This window comes from Pseudopipra pipra, chromosome 1 (assembly GCF_036250125.1).
Source record: "Pseudopipra pipra isolate bDixPip1 chromosome 1, bDixPip1.hap1, whole genome shotgun sequence".
Classification (NCBI taxonomy): Eukaryota; Metazoa; Chordata; class Aves; order Passeriformes; family Pipridae; genus Pseudopipra; species Pseudopipra pipra.
In genome coordinates, this window is record NC_087549.1 from 119,448,024 (window position 1) to 119,462,531 (window position 14,508).

General features: G+C 36.9%; 1 protein-coding gene and 1 long non-coding RNA gene across 3 annotated transcripts in view; one reads left to right on the forward strand and one right to left on the reverse strand.

Moving 5' to 3' along the window:
* Positions 1 to 1,826: 1,826 nt before the first annotated feature.
* The window catches only part of PLCL2 (phospholipase C like 2), a 99,040-nt gene continuing 86,358 nt past the window's right edge, over positions 1,827 to 14,508 (reverse strand). For both annotated transcript variants that reach the window (XM_064673547.1, XM_064673538.1), the window contains exons 6-7: positions 12,184 to 12,293; positions 1,827 to 3,339 (exon numbers count right to left, since the gene is read on the reverse strand). In XM_064673547.1, coding sequence (XP_064529617.1) covers positions 3,160 to 3,339; positions 12,184 to 12,293 — 290 coding nt within the window. In that variant the 3' untranslated portion in view covers positions 1,827 to 3,159. The remainder of the gene's footprint in view (positions 3,340 to 12,183; positions 12,294 to 14,508) is intronic.
* Positions 8,474 to 12,073, forward strand: LOC135423374 (uncharacterized). Its single transcript, XR_010434797.1, has 3 exons — positions 8,474 to 8,731; positions 10,227 to 10,394; positions 11,893 to 12,073. It is a non-coding gene; the product is annotated as an uncharacterized LOC135423374 (long non-coding RNA).

Consider the following 14,508-nt stretch of genomic DNA (forward strand, 5'->3'; position numbering starts at 1 on the left):
GGAAGAACGCAGATGACGCTTCAGAGAGATGCTCCTTTTTCGACCAGGCAGTGTTCCTCCTTTTCCTCATGTTTAAAAAAAGAATTGTCTACATGGTTAACCTGTATGTGAACTTTTCCTTTCCCAAGCAGCGTTTTCTTTTAAATTAAGCAATATGCTGACTTAGGTCTCTACATATACCCATACTCACTCACTGTTTATTGGAGCCAAACAAAAGCAAAAAAGGCATTCAGATAAATAGCCACTTGTATTTTGCCTCCTTCCTCCACAGATAAAAACTATGTAAACAGTTAAACTGTATTACAGTTTATTTAAAAAAATAAAGGCCTTGAAAAACTGTAAAGTCAACCTGTGAATAATGTTATTTGGAATACTTCACTGGATATTGGGTGCTTCTTTCTATATAACCTAAAATAAACATTGTAAAAAAAAATGGACTGATAATATGGATGCAAAGAACGCTTTAAGAAAATACAACTGAGAAAAATATACTAATACATCTGAGTTTGAAATTATCATCTCTAGGTTAACAATAGAGCCAGATACTTTGCTTGCAGGTGTTTACCCTGAACTCTTTTACATGCAACATGTAAACTCCCTGAAGGCTTTTTAGCTGCACATCACCTTTCAGAGTATCTGCTTGACTCAGCTCATTTTAAGACTTTATGGTACACACAGATTTCGACTGAGCATCAATAATGCATGAAAGTGACCTCCATTTTAAGGAATCAGCACTACACTCAAATCCCAACATATTTAAACTGTCACTCAGCTAAATGGATGTATTTTAATTTTTTTAAAGCAAAACTATGTATCAATTGTAATTCTAACAAGATAGAATGGGATCAGAGTAAGCAGAGTTACATATATTGTAGAGTTGAACATAAAAAATCTCTCAGACCTAGTGTATGTGATACTCATTCTTCACTTAACTATTTTTTGCCTTAAAACCAAGAAAAAAAGCACCAAACTGTGTTGAATGCTTTCAGTGTTCCCTCACCTCTTTTCAGGTTGTAGTGTGCTAAAGAGAAATACATAAATGCTAAGAATACCCAAGCATTGGTTCTGATAACCTGGTTGTAGGAAGAGACTCTACAGAAAAGGGTAATGTGATATAAATGATTTCATTCCTTAAATGCCATGCAAACAGTGGTAGGGCAGGCCTGCAAATGGAACCTTACTGGCTTTTAGGCCTCTTTGAAGCATAATGCCGATTGTGATGACATTTTTCCACAGTCTCCATCAATTAGGACTAAAAGTCAGAACTAAAATTCCAACAGCCTGGGTTTTGGGCTTTCTGATGAACTGAACCTGACTGTATATTTATGGCACAGATGAACCTTGATGTAACACAGTTATTTTTCTGTAGATAAATCAGATTTAGCTGTGATAGATCTGGCTCTGGAAGACTAATTTCACATCAGCTCAGAATACAGTTAGCAACCGTGAGTTTCATGTTGCTTCCCATCAACTTCAGGTTCAATCAGAAGACTTCCAGCTACAATAAGACTTCCAGCTGCAAACATAGAAAAGGACTGCCTAAAAAGCAATACCTGCAGGTGTTTACCACAGGCTAAATGTTTCATTTTGTACAACACAGAATAGAACTTGCTCCTGGCAAGATCATAATATTAAGGCACACAATCTGTAACTAGACACTGAAAGAGCTTAGCACCTTCTAAAACTGCTCCTAACCCATAGAGTTTGACATTTAAAAGTGCAGGCTCAAGATGTGACATTTACTGTGCAAACTGTTTTCATCCCGTCCTGTCCCTGCTTTAATTTTATAATAACTAGAAAATAAATTAAGTCTCTAATAATTCAGATGAAGTGCAAGTATAGCAATGTTCTTGTTCAGAGCTCTATTGACTTTTACAGGATGTTATACATATGTAGATGTTCATTACAGTCTCAATGCATAAAGAGCATCTTGAACTGGTTAAAAAAGAAAAAAAAAACATGTAGAATGCATTTCTTGAAGACCTCTAATTAAAAAAATGCTTTTAAATAGACATCACCATCTTCCCCTTTTTTCCCCATAACTGAACAAAAACTGCATTTTCATCTATGTAAGATTTTGCTTGTTTTTCTTCAAATTTATTAGCTTCTGTAATTATATAGTCCATTTTATTGTTAAATCAGAAACAGGAAGAGAACACTCTAAGTTGGTATAGTCATTTTACAATGAGCATATCAGCTACAATATCTTTATCTAATGTTTTCAGAAAACCAAAACAGAACCAGAACAGCAATTGATTTATTTTTTTGACAAACCTGCTTATAGAGATATCACCTATTCTGTAAGGAAGAAAATACTCAAAAAATAAAAAAGTTAAAATTTAGTTAAAAGCTTTACTTGTTTGAGAGCAATCTCATAAAACTCTTTTTAATATGAGCACTTCACTTCACAAAATGAAAAACTATTTACATCATTTTACTTGCAATTTGGTCACATTATCTACACACATTTGCAGAAGATCTTAGGCAAAATAGGTATGTATCTTCTTCTGACATAGGCTATCAGATTGATTGCACATTTTCCTTTTACATAATGGCTCTCCAATAGTGCACTGAAGTCAGTGATCACTGTCTAATTACATTCTCATTTTCATTTATGGCTCAACAATAAAATCAATATCACCTCAAACCCAAATATCTGAGCAGCTGAATCACATACAGTGTGAAACGTGGATTCCACTTTTTTGGACCTGATTTTCAAAAGAATAGTACATCTGACTAGCACAATTAACAAATTGTGCAAAGAAAGAAGCTACCTGTGCATCGAATTAGTTTGAAAATCAAGTCGTCTTGTCAAATTCTGTCAACTGATTTCCTGCTAATTACATCTCATTTTAGAAATGTTCATTTCCCAATGGCACTACAATGAACTTTTCAGCACGCAATTACTGAATTACAGTATCTTTTACATATATTTGTTATATTTAGGCCAATAATGTAATTTCCATGTTACACAATGTCATTGCCTTCACAAGCAGAGTTGCTACATACATTCACAGTTTCAACAGATTGTAATTAGCTTCTCCAGTTGTGCTTTAAAAATCCCAAATATTTTCCAACAGTAAGTGCAAAGCAAATGTCCTATGCAGCTACAATTGGTCACAGAGTTATAAACTCCAAAATTACGAGAAGAGCCTTCTCTCATTCTCCATTTTCATCACCTGCTTTTTCAGGTATGACCTCCAGACTTCGACGAGGCTTTGAGATTTCTGCATTTTCAGTGCCTCGCTTATTGAGTCCACACGAAAGAGTGGCATAATGGATTTGTTTCAGATTCTCCAGTGCTTCATTTTTAGCATATTTGAGAAGATCAGCTTGTCCCTGTAAGAAACAAAATGGAGTTGGAATACACAGTTGATACTAGGATTTCCTTCTTTTTGACCCTTCAGCTTGTTTTAGGTTAAAATTATAGTTGCCCTTCTCAAAAAAAAAACACCCAACAAAACAATCAACAAACCAACCAACCAAAAAAAAAAAAAAAAAAAAAAAAACAAAAGAAAGAAAAAAACCTACACAAACCAAACGGAAACCCTTCAAAATTAAGAGTATTTGATGTTAGTAAGAATCAAGCTCTTTGCTTTCTCTGAAGCCCACCAGTAGCATCAACAGCAGGACGGGGGTAATTTCTGCACAACAGTTTTCAAGAAAGTAATCTATGCCATACTTTTAATCCATGGTGACTATAAATGTTTCTGCATAAAGAAAATAAAGGCTGATCTTAATACTTCAGGGAGCCATTTAAAGCTTTTCTGGTTTTTTCATTCTTAGAGATTTTTTTTTTCCTATCAATCTGATTCACTCTGTGGTAGGATGGTAAAGGACCAATGCTTGTCAATGCACGAAATATGAAAATACAGGTTGTGAGCAACACACAAAAACGATAGTGATGACAAAGACTTCACAGAGTTGTCTGCAGTTCAGTTGCCTGCAGTCTCCTATCACTATCCCTCTTTAGAATCATAGAATCATTTAGGTTGGAAAAGATCTTTAAGAACATCGATTCCAACCATTAACGTAACGTTGCCAAGTCCACCGCTAAACCACATCCTTAAGCACCACATCACTCTTCCTCCTTATATCAATTAAGTTACAAGTAAAGCTGTAAGAGAAATTGCCCCACACTGAGGTGATTTGGCTCTGTTCTACAGTACTGCACCTCTTCGTATCAATTAAAGCCCTCTGACAGCAACAGCTCTCACTAGCAGTCTATGGATGGCCTTCCCCGCCGCTGGATCTGCCTACCCTGCCCGTAGGCAGGGAATGAGCACGGCTGTAGCACGTGGCGAGCTTACTGTGGGGCACAGGAAAGTTCAAAAATGTGCAGAAAGTCTGCATGGGCCAAAATGATTGTGCTGTGTCTGTGCTCCCAAAGGAGAACTCCACTCTTGTAAACTCCACAGCTTACAATAAAGTCAACGATGCTTCAAAAATACCTGAAGGGGAGAAACACACACACACAAACAAACAAACAAAAATACTGGGGATTGTAGTTCCTTGAGACTGCCAGTACCTCTAATGTCCAATAAGGTATGAACACTGACTACACCTTCTCCTGTAATTGGGATACTCTTGCCTGTCTGTCCTGTGTAAATTCTGGCTCCTGACAGACACTTCTCTTGAAGAGATGCTAATGTCTCTTCTAGAGATATGCTGGCCCTCCTTCTCTGCCAAATAAGTTTGAAATGCATCTTTACATCTTGATTTTAAAAATAAAGGAGGAGAGAGAGAATGGCAGTCAAAAACATGTGTGCATTCATGGTGTGATACTTCTGATGCTTCTTTAGCAACTCAGAACATAAATACTATCCTATGAAGTAAGCAGAATTACGCATCTGAGGCACACAAATTGAAAACAAATAGTGCTTCCTTCAAAGAAATAATGCCCCCCCTTCCCTTACCCAAGACTATAATAGCCAAAGTCTTCTTTTCTGATCACTAGAGAGGAAAAAAATCTAGGAGTTCACCAATCCCAGCACATGCTTCAGTAATATTTTCTTCTAAAAAAAACCAAGGCACTTTTTTAAAAAATCACTTTTTTTCCAAACTGACAAACAACTAAAAGCTAATTTAAAACACTCCAGCACTCTAAATGAGTCATATCTGGAGTGCATCTGTTTCTAGCCCAAATTCTATTTTACATGGATTAGTAGAATATAGTTCTGGAACTTTAATCAAGTTGTTTATCATAGGCAGAGCTGCTAGCAAACAGTCTATTAATAAGGTTGCCCAAAACTTCTCAATTTAAACCCCCCCTGCTTTCAGTTACTTATATGCTTGCCAAACTTGAACTACTTAAGCTGATACTTTCTATCCAGGATTCTTGCCATTGGCAGATTTTATTATCATTTCTGTTTAGTATTATTCTTTAACCTCATCCATATGGTTCATTCAGCTCCGAGAATAAAGACAGGAAAATGCCATCAGAACTTTTTTAACAATCTTCTGTACTTCCTTCCCTACTCTCACTTGGGGTAGGGACTTGTAATTCAAATTACTTCAAGGACCCATAGTAGTGGATCCAAGTTACGAGCTTTTAATGAACAAAAATCAGATTTTGAATGTGGTTAGTACAATCACTTAGGTTTCCATTTTTGATGATCCTTCATCTCTTGACACAGCACACACAGAGCAATGTGGTAAGACAATACGTATTCCATTCCCACAGAATAATGAATGTGCACTAGGAAAAAAGTTGTTTTTTTCCTGGATGGCTTCTCCAAGCCACCAACACTGGGTTGCCAGTGCAGGCAGTCCAAAAGCCAGATTAGAGGAGGGGAAGGAAGAGCCTGAGACTCTGGAGAGAAGGTGAATGGAGAGAAGGAGGGGGCAAGAGTGATCTCTGGGACTGACCTGGCAAGAAGCCTAGGAATGCAGAAAGGAAAGTTGGACTGCAGTATACAAAGTAGGTACCAGATCTTGCTGAAAGAGGAGACTGTGAAACACATAGTGCAATAGCACTGAATTTGGATCTCACAGGTGAGCAGAGAAAGACTGAGGCAACATTTGGGGTTAGAATACAGAAAGAAAACAGATTGACAAAATCCATCATGTTGAAAGAAGCCTAAAAATTATAGATAAGCTGAAGGACTAATAACTCAAAAAAAGTGAGAGAGGTTGGTAATGAGAATAAAAGCTGGTGACAAAGAAAAACAAACAAAAACAGAGCAGGGAGAAGACTGCAGAATATAATCAAGTAAGGTGATGAGAAAATGAAAAGTAACGCTTACCAAGAAGGATCTCTAGTGGTGGCGACGAGAGAGCAATATGAACTGGAAAGCAATGGGAAAAACTGACAGAAGAGAGAATTAGGCACCAAGTGGGAACAGAATAGAGGAGGAAGGCAAGAAGAGAAGGAGGAAGTCATGAGTTAGAAGGAGTGGCTGGATTTTCAGCAGGGAACTGTGAGTGCCCGGACAATACTGACCAGGGAACAAGAACCTTGTAGACAAAAGAGAATCTGGGATAAAGGGCTGCATTATTGCAGAAGAAGTGATCAGACTAAACACATTCAGCCAAGTGATATCAAGTTTAGACCAGGTGTTTGTGAAACCAAATGTGTTGTCATTATCTGCTGGTATGTCTTGATCTCAAGATAAAACAAGAGCCAACCACTGCTACCAAATATGCCACAAGCTCAAGTGAGAGAGGTCTGTGCAATTGTTACAAAGTGCCTAGTTCTGTTGATATACCATCATGAAGCCATATGCTGGGGAAAGAAAACAGCATGTATCTTAAAAATTCAAGTTGTACTCACAGTGAACACTGTAAAAAGTAATACAATACTTCTGAAAGGCAGAAAAGTTAAAAAGTCATCCAAATCTGAAAAATTTGCCTCCATGCACGCGAATGAACTCAAAGACCTTTCTTCTAGTTATGTATCAAATGTCTCTTGTCCAAGGGCTGTCAAGATCCAGTTTCAATTCTTTATATTCTATGCATCCTGATTTTCACAGTAGGTGCTATTGACTCAAAAGGCAAGTTAATAGCAATGTCAGTTGACTACAAACTGGAACGCAGCAACCTCTCAGACCTATGGACCACTCAGAGTAGTCGACTACTCACCTCAGAGTAGTAGACTACTCACCTCCTTATCAGTTCCTGTAGCAACTTGCTGTGATAAAATGCATATTGTAAAGTCAATAAAAGAAACTTACCAACAGCTCAAACTTTATCTTAAGGGAGTACAAAAAAACCCACATTCAAAGAAACAAAGCTAGTTCGTGCAGAGAATTCAGTGTTGGAATCTGGAGCAGCTGCAGAACCAAACCCATATGTTTCTCACTATGTGGTAGGGTTGTCTTTGTCAGGCTTTCATCTCAGATTAAGTCAAAAGGTAAATTAATTTAGCCCTTAGTGTTGTCTGGCAAACACCCCTCAAAACTTAAATGTACACCCAGCACTGTGGTTAACAGGCAGTTTGTGGTAATTCCCACCCAGGAGTGGGACCGATCTAGGCCTTGCACATCACAAGTACAGAGCACTCTCCTCGCTGCAGCAAATGAGAATCACTGCTCCCTTTCCTTCCCCATGGTTAAAATTCACCAACAACTGAGCACTACATCATTTGAATAGCATCTATTTCATGTATTGATGTTTGCAAGCTTCAGAAGGAAGAATCAAGCAGCAAGTTGGTTTTTAGGCAGACATGAAAACGACCTTAAAAAAGACCAAAGAACAAAACTGATATTCAGTTAAAACCTTTTTATAAGCAAGAACAATAAAGGATATGGATTACTGTGGAAATCCAATTCAATATCCTTCATACCACTCTGTCCCAATGTGCCTGTCAACTAGTCTGGTTTGATTTTTTTTAAAATCATCATTAAAAACATTTTTTTTGTTTTGGAACTTTTGGGTAAGAGGCAATGTTTTTATATCATAGCTCCTTAAAGGTAACTAAAAACAAAACCAAAATCATTCCTATTAGTTCTCATACCTATGAAATGAGGTATGACTTCAGAGTCAATTGGATATAGGATCGACTAGAATGTCTCAGTACAGCTATCTTTATAAGCTGTTATGTATTCACTCATGATTTTTGCTTAACTGGTTCTTCACTGGGTGTGGGAACATGAAAGTAAAACTGTAGAGATGACATCTGAAATAACTGCATGAACACCCTTTCCCCCAAAAAATCCCAAGAAACTCTACCATTAACAACTGGGCTTTGGCTCAGGTTCTGGAACCCAAAGCTCTTATAAGGAAATGTAAGAAGCCCATATCCCTTTCTCCAAGTGTTCCTCTGAGCAGTGGCTGCTTGGTACAATGGGACATTTCTTTGAGCAACCTGGTCTAGCAGAAGGTGTTCATGCCCAGGGCAGAGGGGTTGGAACTAGACAGATGAACTTTAAGGTCCCTTCCAATCCAAGCCATCCTATGATTCTATGTTTCTATGACATACTACAGTGTTCCATGCCCAGCTGACACGCTCTGAGTGCAGTTTTGGAAAGAGGACATAAAGGAATTAAAACTGCCTAACTTTTAAATAAAGCTTTAGTTAGGAGCCAAAATCCCATCAGTCCAGCAACTTCAAGAGACTAGGAGCTTCAGATATTTAAATAGAACTGGGTTGTGGGAAATCTTCCAAGGACCTACAGGACTAGGCAGCAGCTATGAGAGGCTTTATGAGTGCTTTGTGGCTGCCTGAATCCACTCGGAGATTTGGTTGAAAAAATTCAGATGATTTAAAAAAAATGTAAGAAGTTGCAGTCCTGTAAGTGCCTTGAATGTTCCATTTATAAATACGTTTTTAAAAATAGCATAGGTGCAGAACCAATGTTATTACAGAGATAACAGATGTCATGAACTGCATGCCTTGGGATTTCTTTCAAGAGAACGAAATTCATGTTGTCTAATGTGACTTGTCTAAAAACTCATAGCCAAAAAAGAACATCTAACAAATGCCGAAGTTAGGAGTCCCACTTTCATTCTGAGTACTTCCACTGAACTCTGTGTTTAGAACAGCACTTTTTTGCAAAGACTGATTTACAGATGCTGTTATGTTCTTCCTATGGGCATCTCAAATTCTGAGCCTATAGAGGGTTTTTCCTCAAAGTTTTGCTATGCCACACAAGTCCATAAATTTTTACAATAGGTTATTTGTAGGACTCTGCTGCAAGAGCAGTTGGAGTAATTTTCTTTCTTTAACTGCATACTTTCTGGCAGAAATGTGATTATCTATGTTTAGAAGATATGAATGCTATCAGTCTCAGTAATAACAATAAATTACTAGCAAATGATCTTGCAAACTGCATATTTGAAAGAGATGAATATTCTAACACTGTACAATCTCTAAACCTCTCAGGCAACAAAGTTCAGTAAAGCAGACTATATTTACTCTAAGTGATGTTTTGAAGTTAAACAAATATCTCTATGTACATATATGGGGTGAATAAGAATGGGCATGTGTGCATATGCACATACACAAATTGGATGGAGATATTTCAGCTGAACTCAAACATACTCTACTCATAATAAACTTGGCCACATGGTTTCAAATTAAGAAAAATTAAATCCTTTAAAACAGTAACTGTAATGCATGTGCGTGCAAACACACAGATATTTAATAGCTATGTCAGATGTTCTAAAGAAAGAGTTCCCCTAGAATTAAGCTGTCAATTTTGTTATTTTATCAAACTTTCCATTGCATCAACTGTAGTCAAAATGTCCCAATTGAAAGAAAACGATCAATAAGTATCTTGAGGGTAAAATGCAGCTTAATTGGTTTGGAAAATACATTAGCCACACCATGTGAGCATTCCATGATTCCTCTGTGAGGGAGCTGAGAATGGAGCTCATGCAGAATTATTTAGTAACACTGTTCAGAGCCACATGGCAACTCCTGAACTGTAGGCAAGAATCCATGCAAAATACTTTTCCTAACCACAAGAAGAAAAAAAAGTTAAATCCACCTAAGCACTGCACTGCCTTCAATGTGTTGTTTGCTCAACTGTCTTGCTTGTTGGACAGCAAAATTTGGAGCCACTGAATAGAAAGGCTTTTATTTTTGTGCTATTTGAGAAGGAACTTAATTTGAAGCAAGCAGGGAATTGAACAGATAAAAGAAATTCTTAAAGTGACTCAGATCGTCAGTCTCAATTTCTACTCTAAAAAATGTGGATATTCACTTTCCATCCCTGTTCTTTCATAGTTTTCAGAGAACTGGAAACATGGAAAGAGTAAAATATAGATCAAAATTATGATTGCAGGTCTTTTCTCCAGAGAGGAAGAATAGTGTCTTGGAAACTGATCAACTTCTACTTAGTTGTATGACACAAGAGAAGTTATGCTTGCAGCACATAGTTAAGAGTTTGGAGTGAAAAACCTCGATGTGTCACTTCAGACACATCAGCCTCTAACTTTTTGTACATCTAAATGTGAGTAACAGCACTTAGCAGATGCCCATCTGAACTGTAATAGCTGTAAATAACTTTTAAGATGTAACAACATACCAGAACTTTCTGTAACGCCTCCTGTTAAGTTTCAGCAAGAGGCTGATTAAACATCTCACCGATTTTTTAAAACAAAATATTCATTATGGGACAGATTGTACCTTCCTACAGAAAGGATCCTAATCTCTGAGTAGAAAAAAACCCCAAATCAATGTTAAAGAGATTTTCTCAATAATCTCTTCAAAAGGAAGGCCTTCTAACTTCATAATTACATTAATCCTAAGAACATGCACATAAGCCTTTCAGTGCTCTGAAGAGCCAGATCTACCATGTGGCTTCTCCAATTCCTGGCTAACACAGAAATCACGACTTCACATTTCAGTCGCTCACCAACTGCAAACCTCCCCTCCACCATCCCCTATGTTCTGAATGGAAAGCACAGATGAAGCAAAGGTACTGCTGTTTCAGGCAGTATTAAAATAAATTTGCCTATCCAAGCTGGTATCTGACACCTTTGACAGAAAGGACAGGATAAGAACTTATTTTTTTGACATTAGCCCAAAACCACTGTACTGACTCCTCTCTATCTCCTCAGAAGCACAGGACTGGTAGGTGACACATCCCATAGTATGTCTTCAGGAAACTCCATTCTAATAAAGAAAATGTGATAGTCTGGTCCTTTATCTATAAGAAGAACCTGCATTCATATTTTCAGAATGTATTAATGTCCATGCTGTAGCAAGTTTCTCCCCCTTCTCTCCTTGGCATTGGATTTGTGCACTATAACAAAAGGGGGACGGAGCAACATCATGAAAAGCTTAACAACTGACACCAGCATGGAAAGCTGCATAAATACATGTGTATTACTGCACTTTTCTGAAGGAGTTCACTGTAAGAAGCGGTGATAGGGAATTGTATTTTTAAGAAGAACTAAAAATAATTTTCTTTATAATTAAAACAGACTTTATAGTTTAATATAGTGATGAAATATCTGATTGAATGGGAGAGAAGAACTCATTAGTGGATGTAAACACAAAACTTGAGTAACTGGGCTAGAAGAATAGTGTCAAGGGAATAAATTAAGGGAGGCAGTTTTGCTATCTCTATAAATTTTGTTTTACTCTGCTGAGATGAAAGACCAGCAACAAGAAACCTGAACTGTTCCACATTCTAGTTTCCTGAGGGTCTCGGGTTGAAAGCTTTTTTTTATACTTTATCATTTACTCTTTTGTCAAAATGTAAACAAATGTGCTCAACAAAATGTAAAGAGAATCTCCAGCTCATATACACTCAACTGGATTATGAATATGATTTGTTTCTACCATTAATCGCTATTCATCGCTGACTGCAGTAGTAACAGCTTCCCTTTTGTTTTTCAGTAACTGCATTAAACTTAACACTCTTACTCCCTTTCAAATCACAAAACAGGCTTCTTTCCAGCCTGAGTCACTTTGCAGAAATCAATACTCATTGTTTCACTCAGGTATTCAAGATTACCAAGGATCCTTTTGGTGTTAAAAGGTTGCAAGAAGAAAATGTCAAACAAACTAAATGAAATAAGCTTCCACAACAATAGAAGAGAAGAAAAATTCACATTGAGAGTCTGGTGTGTATCAGGTTATAATAACTTAAATGACTATGGTTATAGAAGTGAATAAATCCAGCTGAACTGTGACACAGAGAAATGATCAGTAACAATATTAGAATATCATATTAGAATATTTTCTGTTTTGAACAGAAAAATACAGTAACTAGCCAAAGGAAGACACATTACCTTTAAAATTGTAATGTTCCACGTAAAACTTTCAACTGATTTTTGCAGTTTTCTTTCTTTTAAGCCTTCTCTTGCTCCTATATTGTGCAGGTTTTCATGAAATTCCATCGCTGTGGAGAATAAAAGAGGGAAGAATATAGTATCTATTTTAATGCATTTTTGTGGTCACAGCAATAGCAATTTGAAACTATTATGGCAAAAAGACAGTGAGAAAGCTTCAGAAATTTTACTCTTCAAGCACAAATCTATCTGATCTAGTAATGTGTAATGTTATACAACATGCCAATATACACAAATCTCTCTAAGCCCAAATCCACTGAAGCACCTGTTGGGTCATTGCTATACAAAGATGAAGCCCAGTAAGTATTTCCTACACAAAAACAATCTCTAAGCACAACTGAGTTTGTTGTACCATATGTAAAATCCTTTCTGTGAGTTGCTATAGGATGGAAACAGTAATTTCATTAACTACTCTATCACAACAAATTTATTTTGTGTCTTGCTCTTTTAGGCACTAAATTTACATCACAGTTGTCCATCTAACAGCTTATGTGCTGAGGCCAGCCCAGAAAATAACCACCTCACGTTATACCTGAGGAGAAAAGGAATAACTGTGCAGGAGGAATGCCAAGTGAATTGCCAAGGACATTTTACGACACTGTGTAAACTACTGTGTTCAGAAAATTTGTACCCAACAAGCTCCAAATCAAAAATTTTTGGCAAAATTCAGATAAGCCTGATCTAAACATTGAGCAGACCAACCAAAGCACACTGCATAGATAGAAGAAAAGTAATTTCTTTTCATGCTGCAGTTACAAGTCATATAAAAATAAACTTTAAACAGTTTCCTTCATACAGGGGAAGTAAAACGTTCTTCCATGGGTATACACAGCAACCCAACATGGACTACATCAACCCTCCTATGAAAGTCATACTTTTAATTGTGCTCTCAGGATATCTCTACCTGTAGTAACATAAAGGGTATTTCGAGGTCAAAAGCTGGCAAGTCGATCTGACTTACAACTATGAAAGTAAAACCAAGCTGTAGTTAAAGTAAAAACTGTAATTTTAACTATGTTGGTTGAGATCTACTTGCCCAGTGAGTGCATGTGCTTCAAAATGTGCTTCAATCCATGAGAAGACTGAGATTTATGGACATTATAATTACCTCTTCTTTATAATCTCTCTAACCCACACTCATATTTCATTAAGAGATATGACTGAATGTTTTCATTGTACATTCTCTTACCTTACTCTCACATACATATATATATATACACACACGTTTTAAAAATATTCATAGATTCACCTGAAAGGCAAGATTGTTCTTTTTATGTTTTCTTACTATTTTGACTTTTGCTACAAAGAAAATAAATGGTAAATATTTTCCCCAAATTAAACTACTGTATCATTTTTATTTCAGTCACTTCTCTATAGCTCTGACTCTGCCTTTAAAGTCTCAAATAATGTTCCTATTATATTTCCCCAAAACAGATTTCTAAACATTCTAAACATTTCTAAAGTTCATTAATCCATCACTGTTTCCAAGTATCCATTTCCTTTTCACATCAACAATAAAAAAACCCCTCCCAATATGACCACGGAAAGATTACATACAGATCCGTATTTACAACAGTACATTTCTAGAGCCATCATGACAATACAAATCGTCTGATTTGTACCACGAATTCTAAGACAAACTGGTAAACGTCTGGACTTCTGTACCTCATTTCCACATTTGTAATTTTTGCTTTTTAAGTCAATGGACACTAGTGATCAATAATAACCTTGAACTAAAGCCACTCAGAGAGATATTAAGAATAGTGCTGAGGGGTTTCATGATCAATGTGAAATTGGTCCTTTGTAGATCTCAGATTATTCTAATGTATATGAAATCCCTGGTATCATGGACATGGACACAAAGTGACCACATATTCTGTCAGCCAGAAGAGCTCCTTTTGTTCACCAACTACCTTCTGTGGTGATGCTCTCCCTTCTTTACACTCATGCTATGATACATTTCTGTTCTGCCAAAGCCATTCCACTCCAGCTAAGTATAGTTGGCAGTTAGCAGGAACATCTCATCACACTTCTTCAGAAAACGAAACAAAGTCAGATCATCCTATCAGGGCACACATATGTAAACCCTCAGCAAACAGGTGTCTCCTGCTTAAATAGTACTAATCACCTCCCTATCCTCAACATCTCTTACAGACTGGCCAATTCCTCATCATCATGCTACGCTAAACCTGTCCTACTCTAAGCCCAAACATACAAGCAGGGACAAGTAGATTTGAATTTTATTTCCATTTTTATTATTAGCTC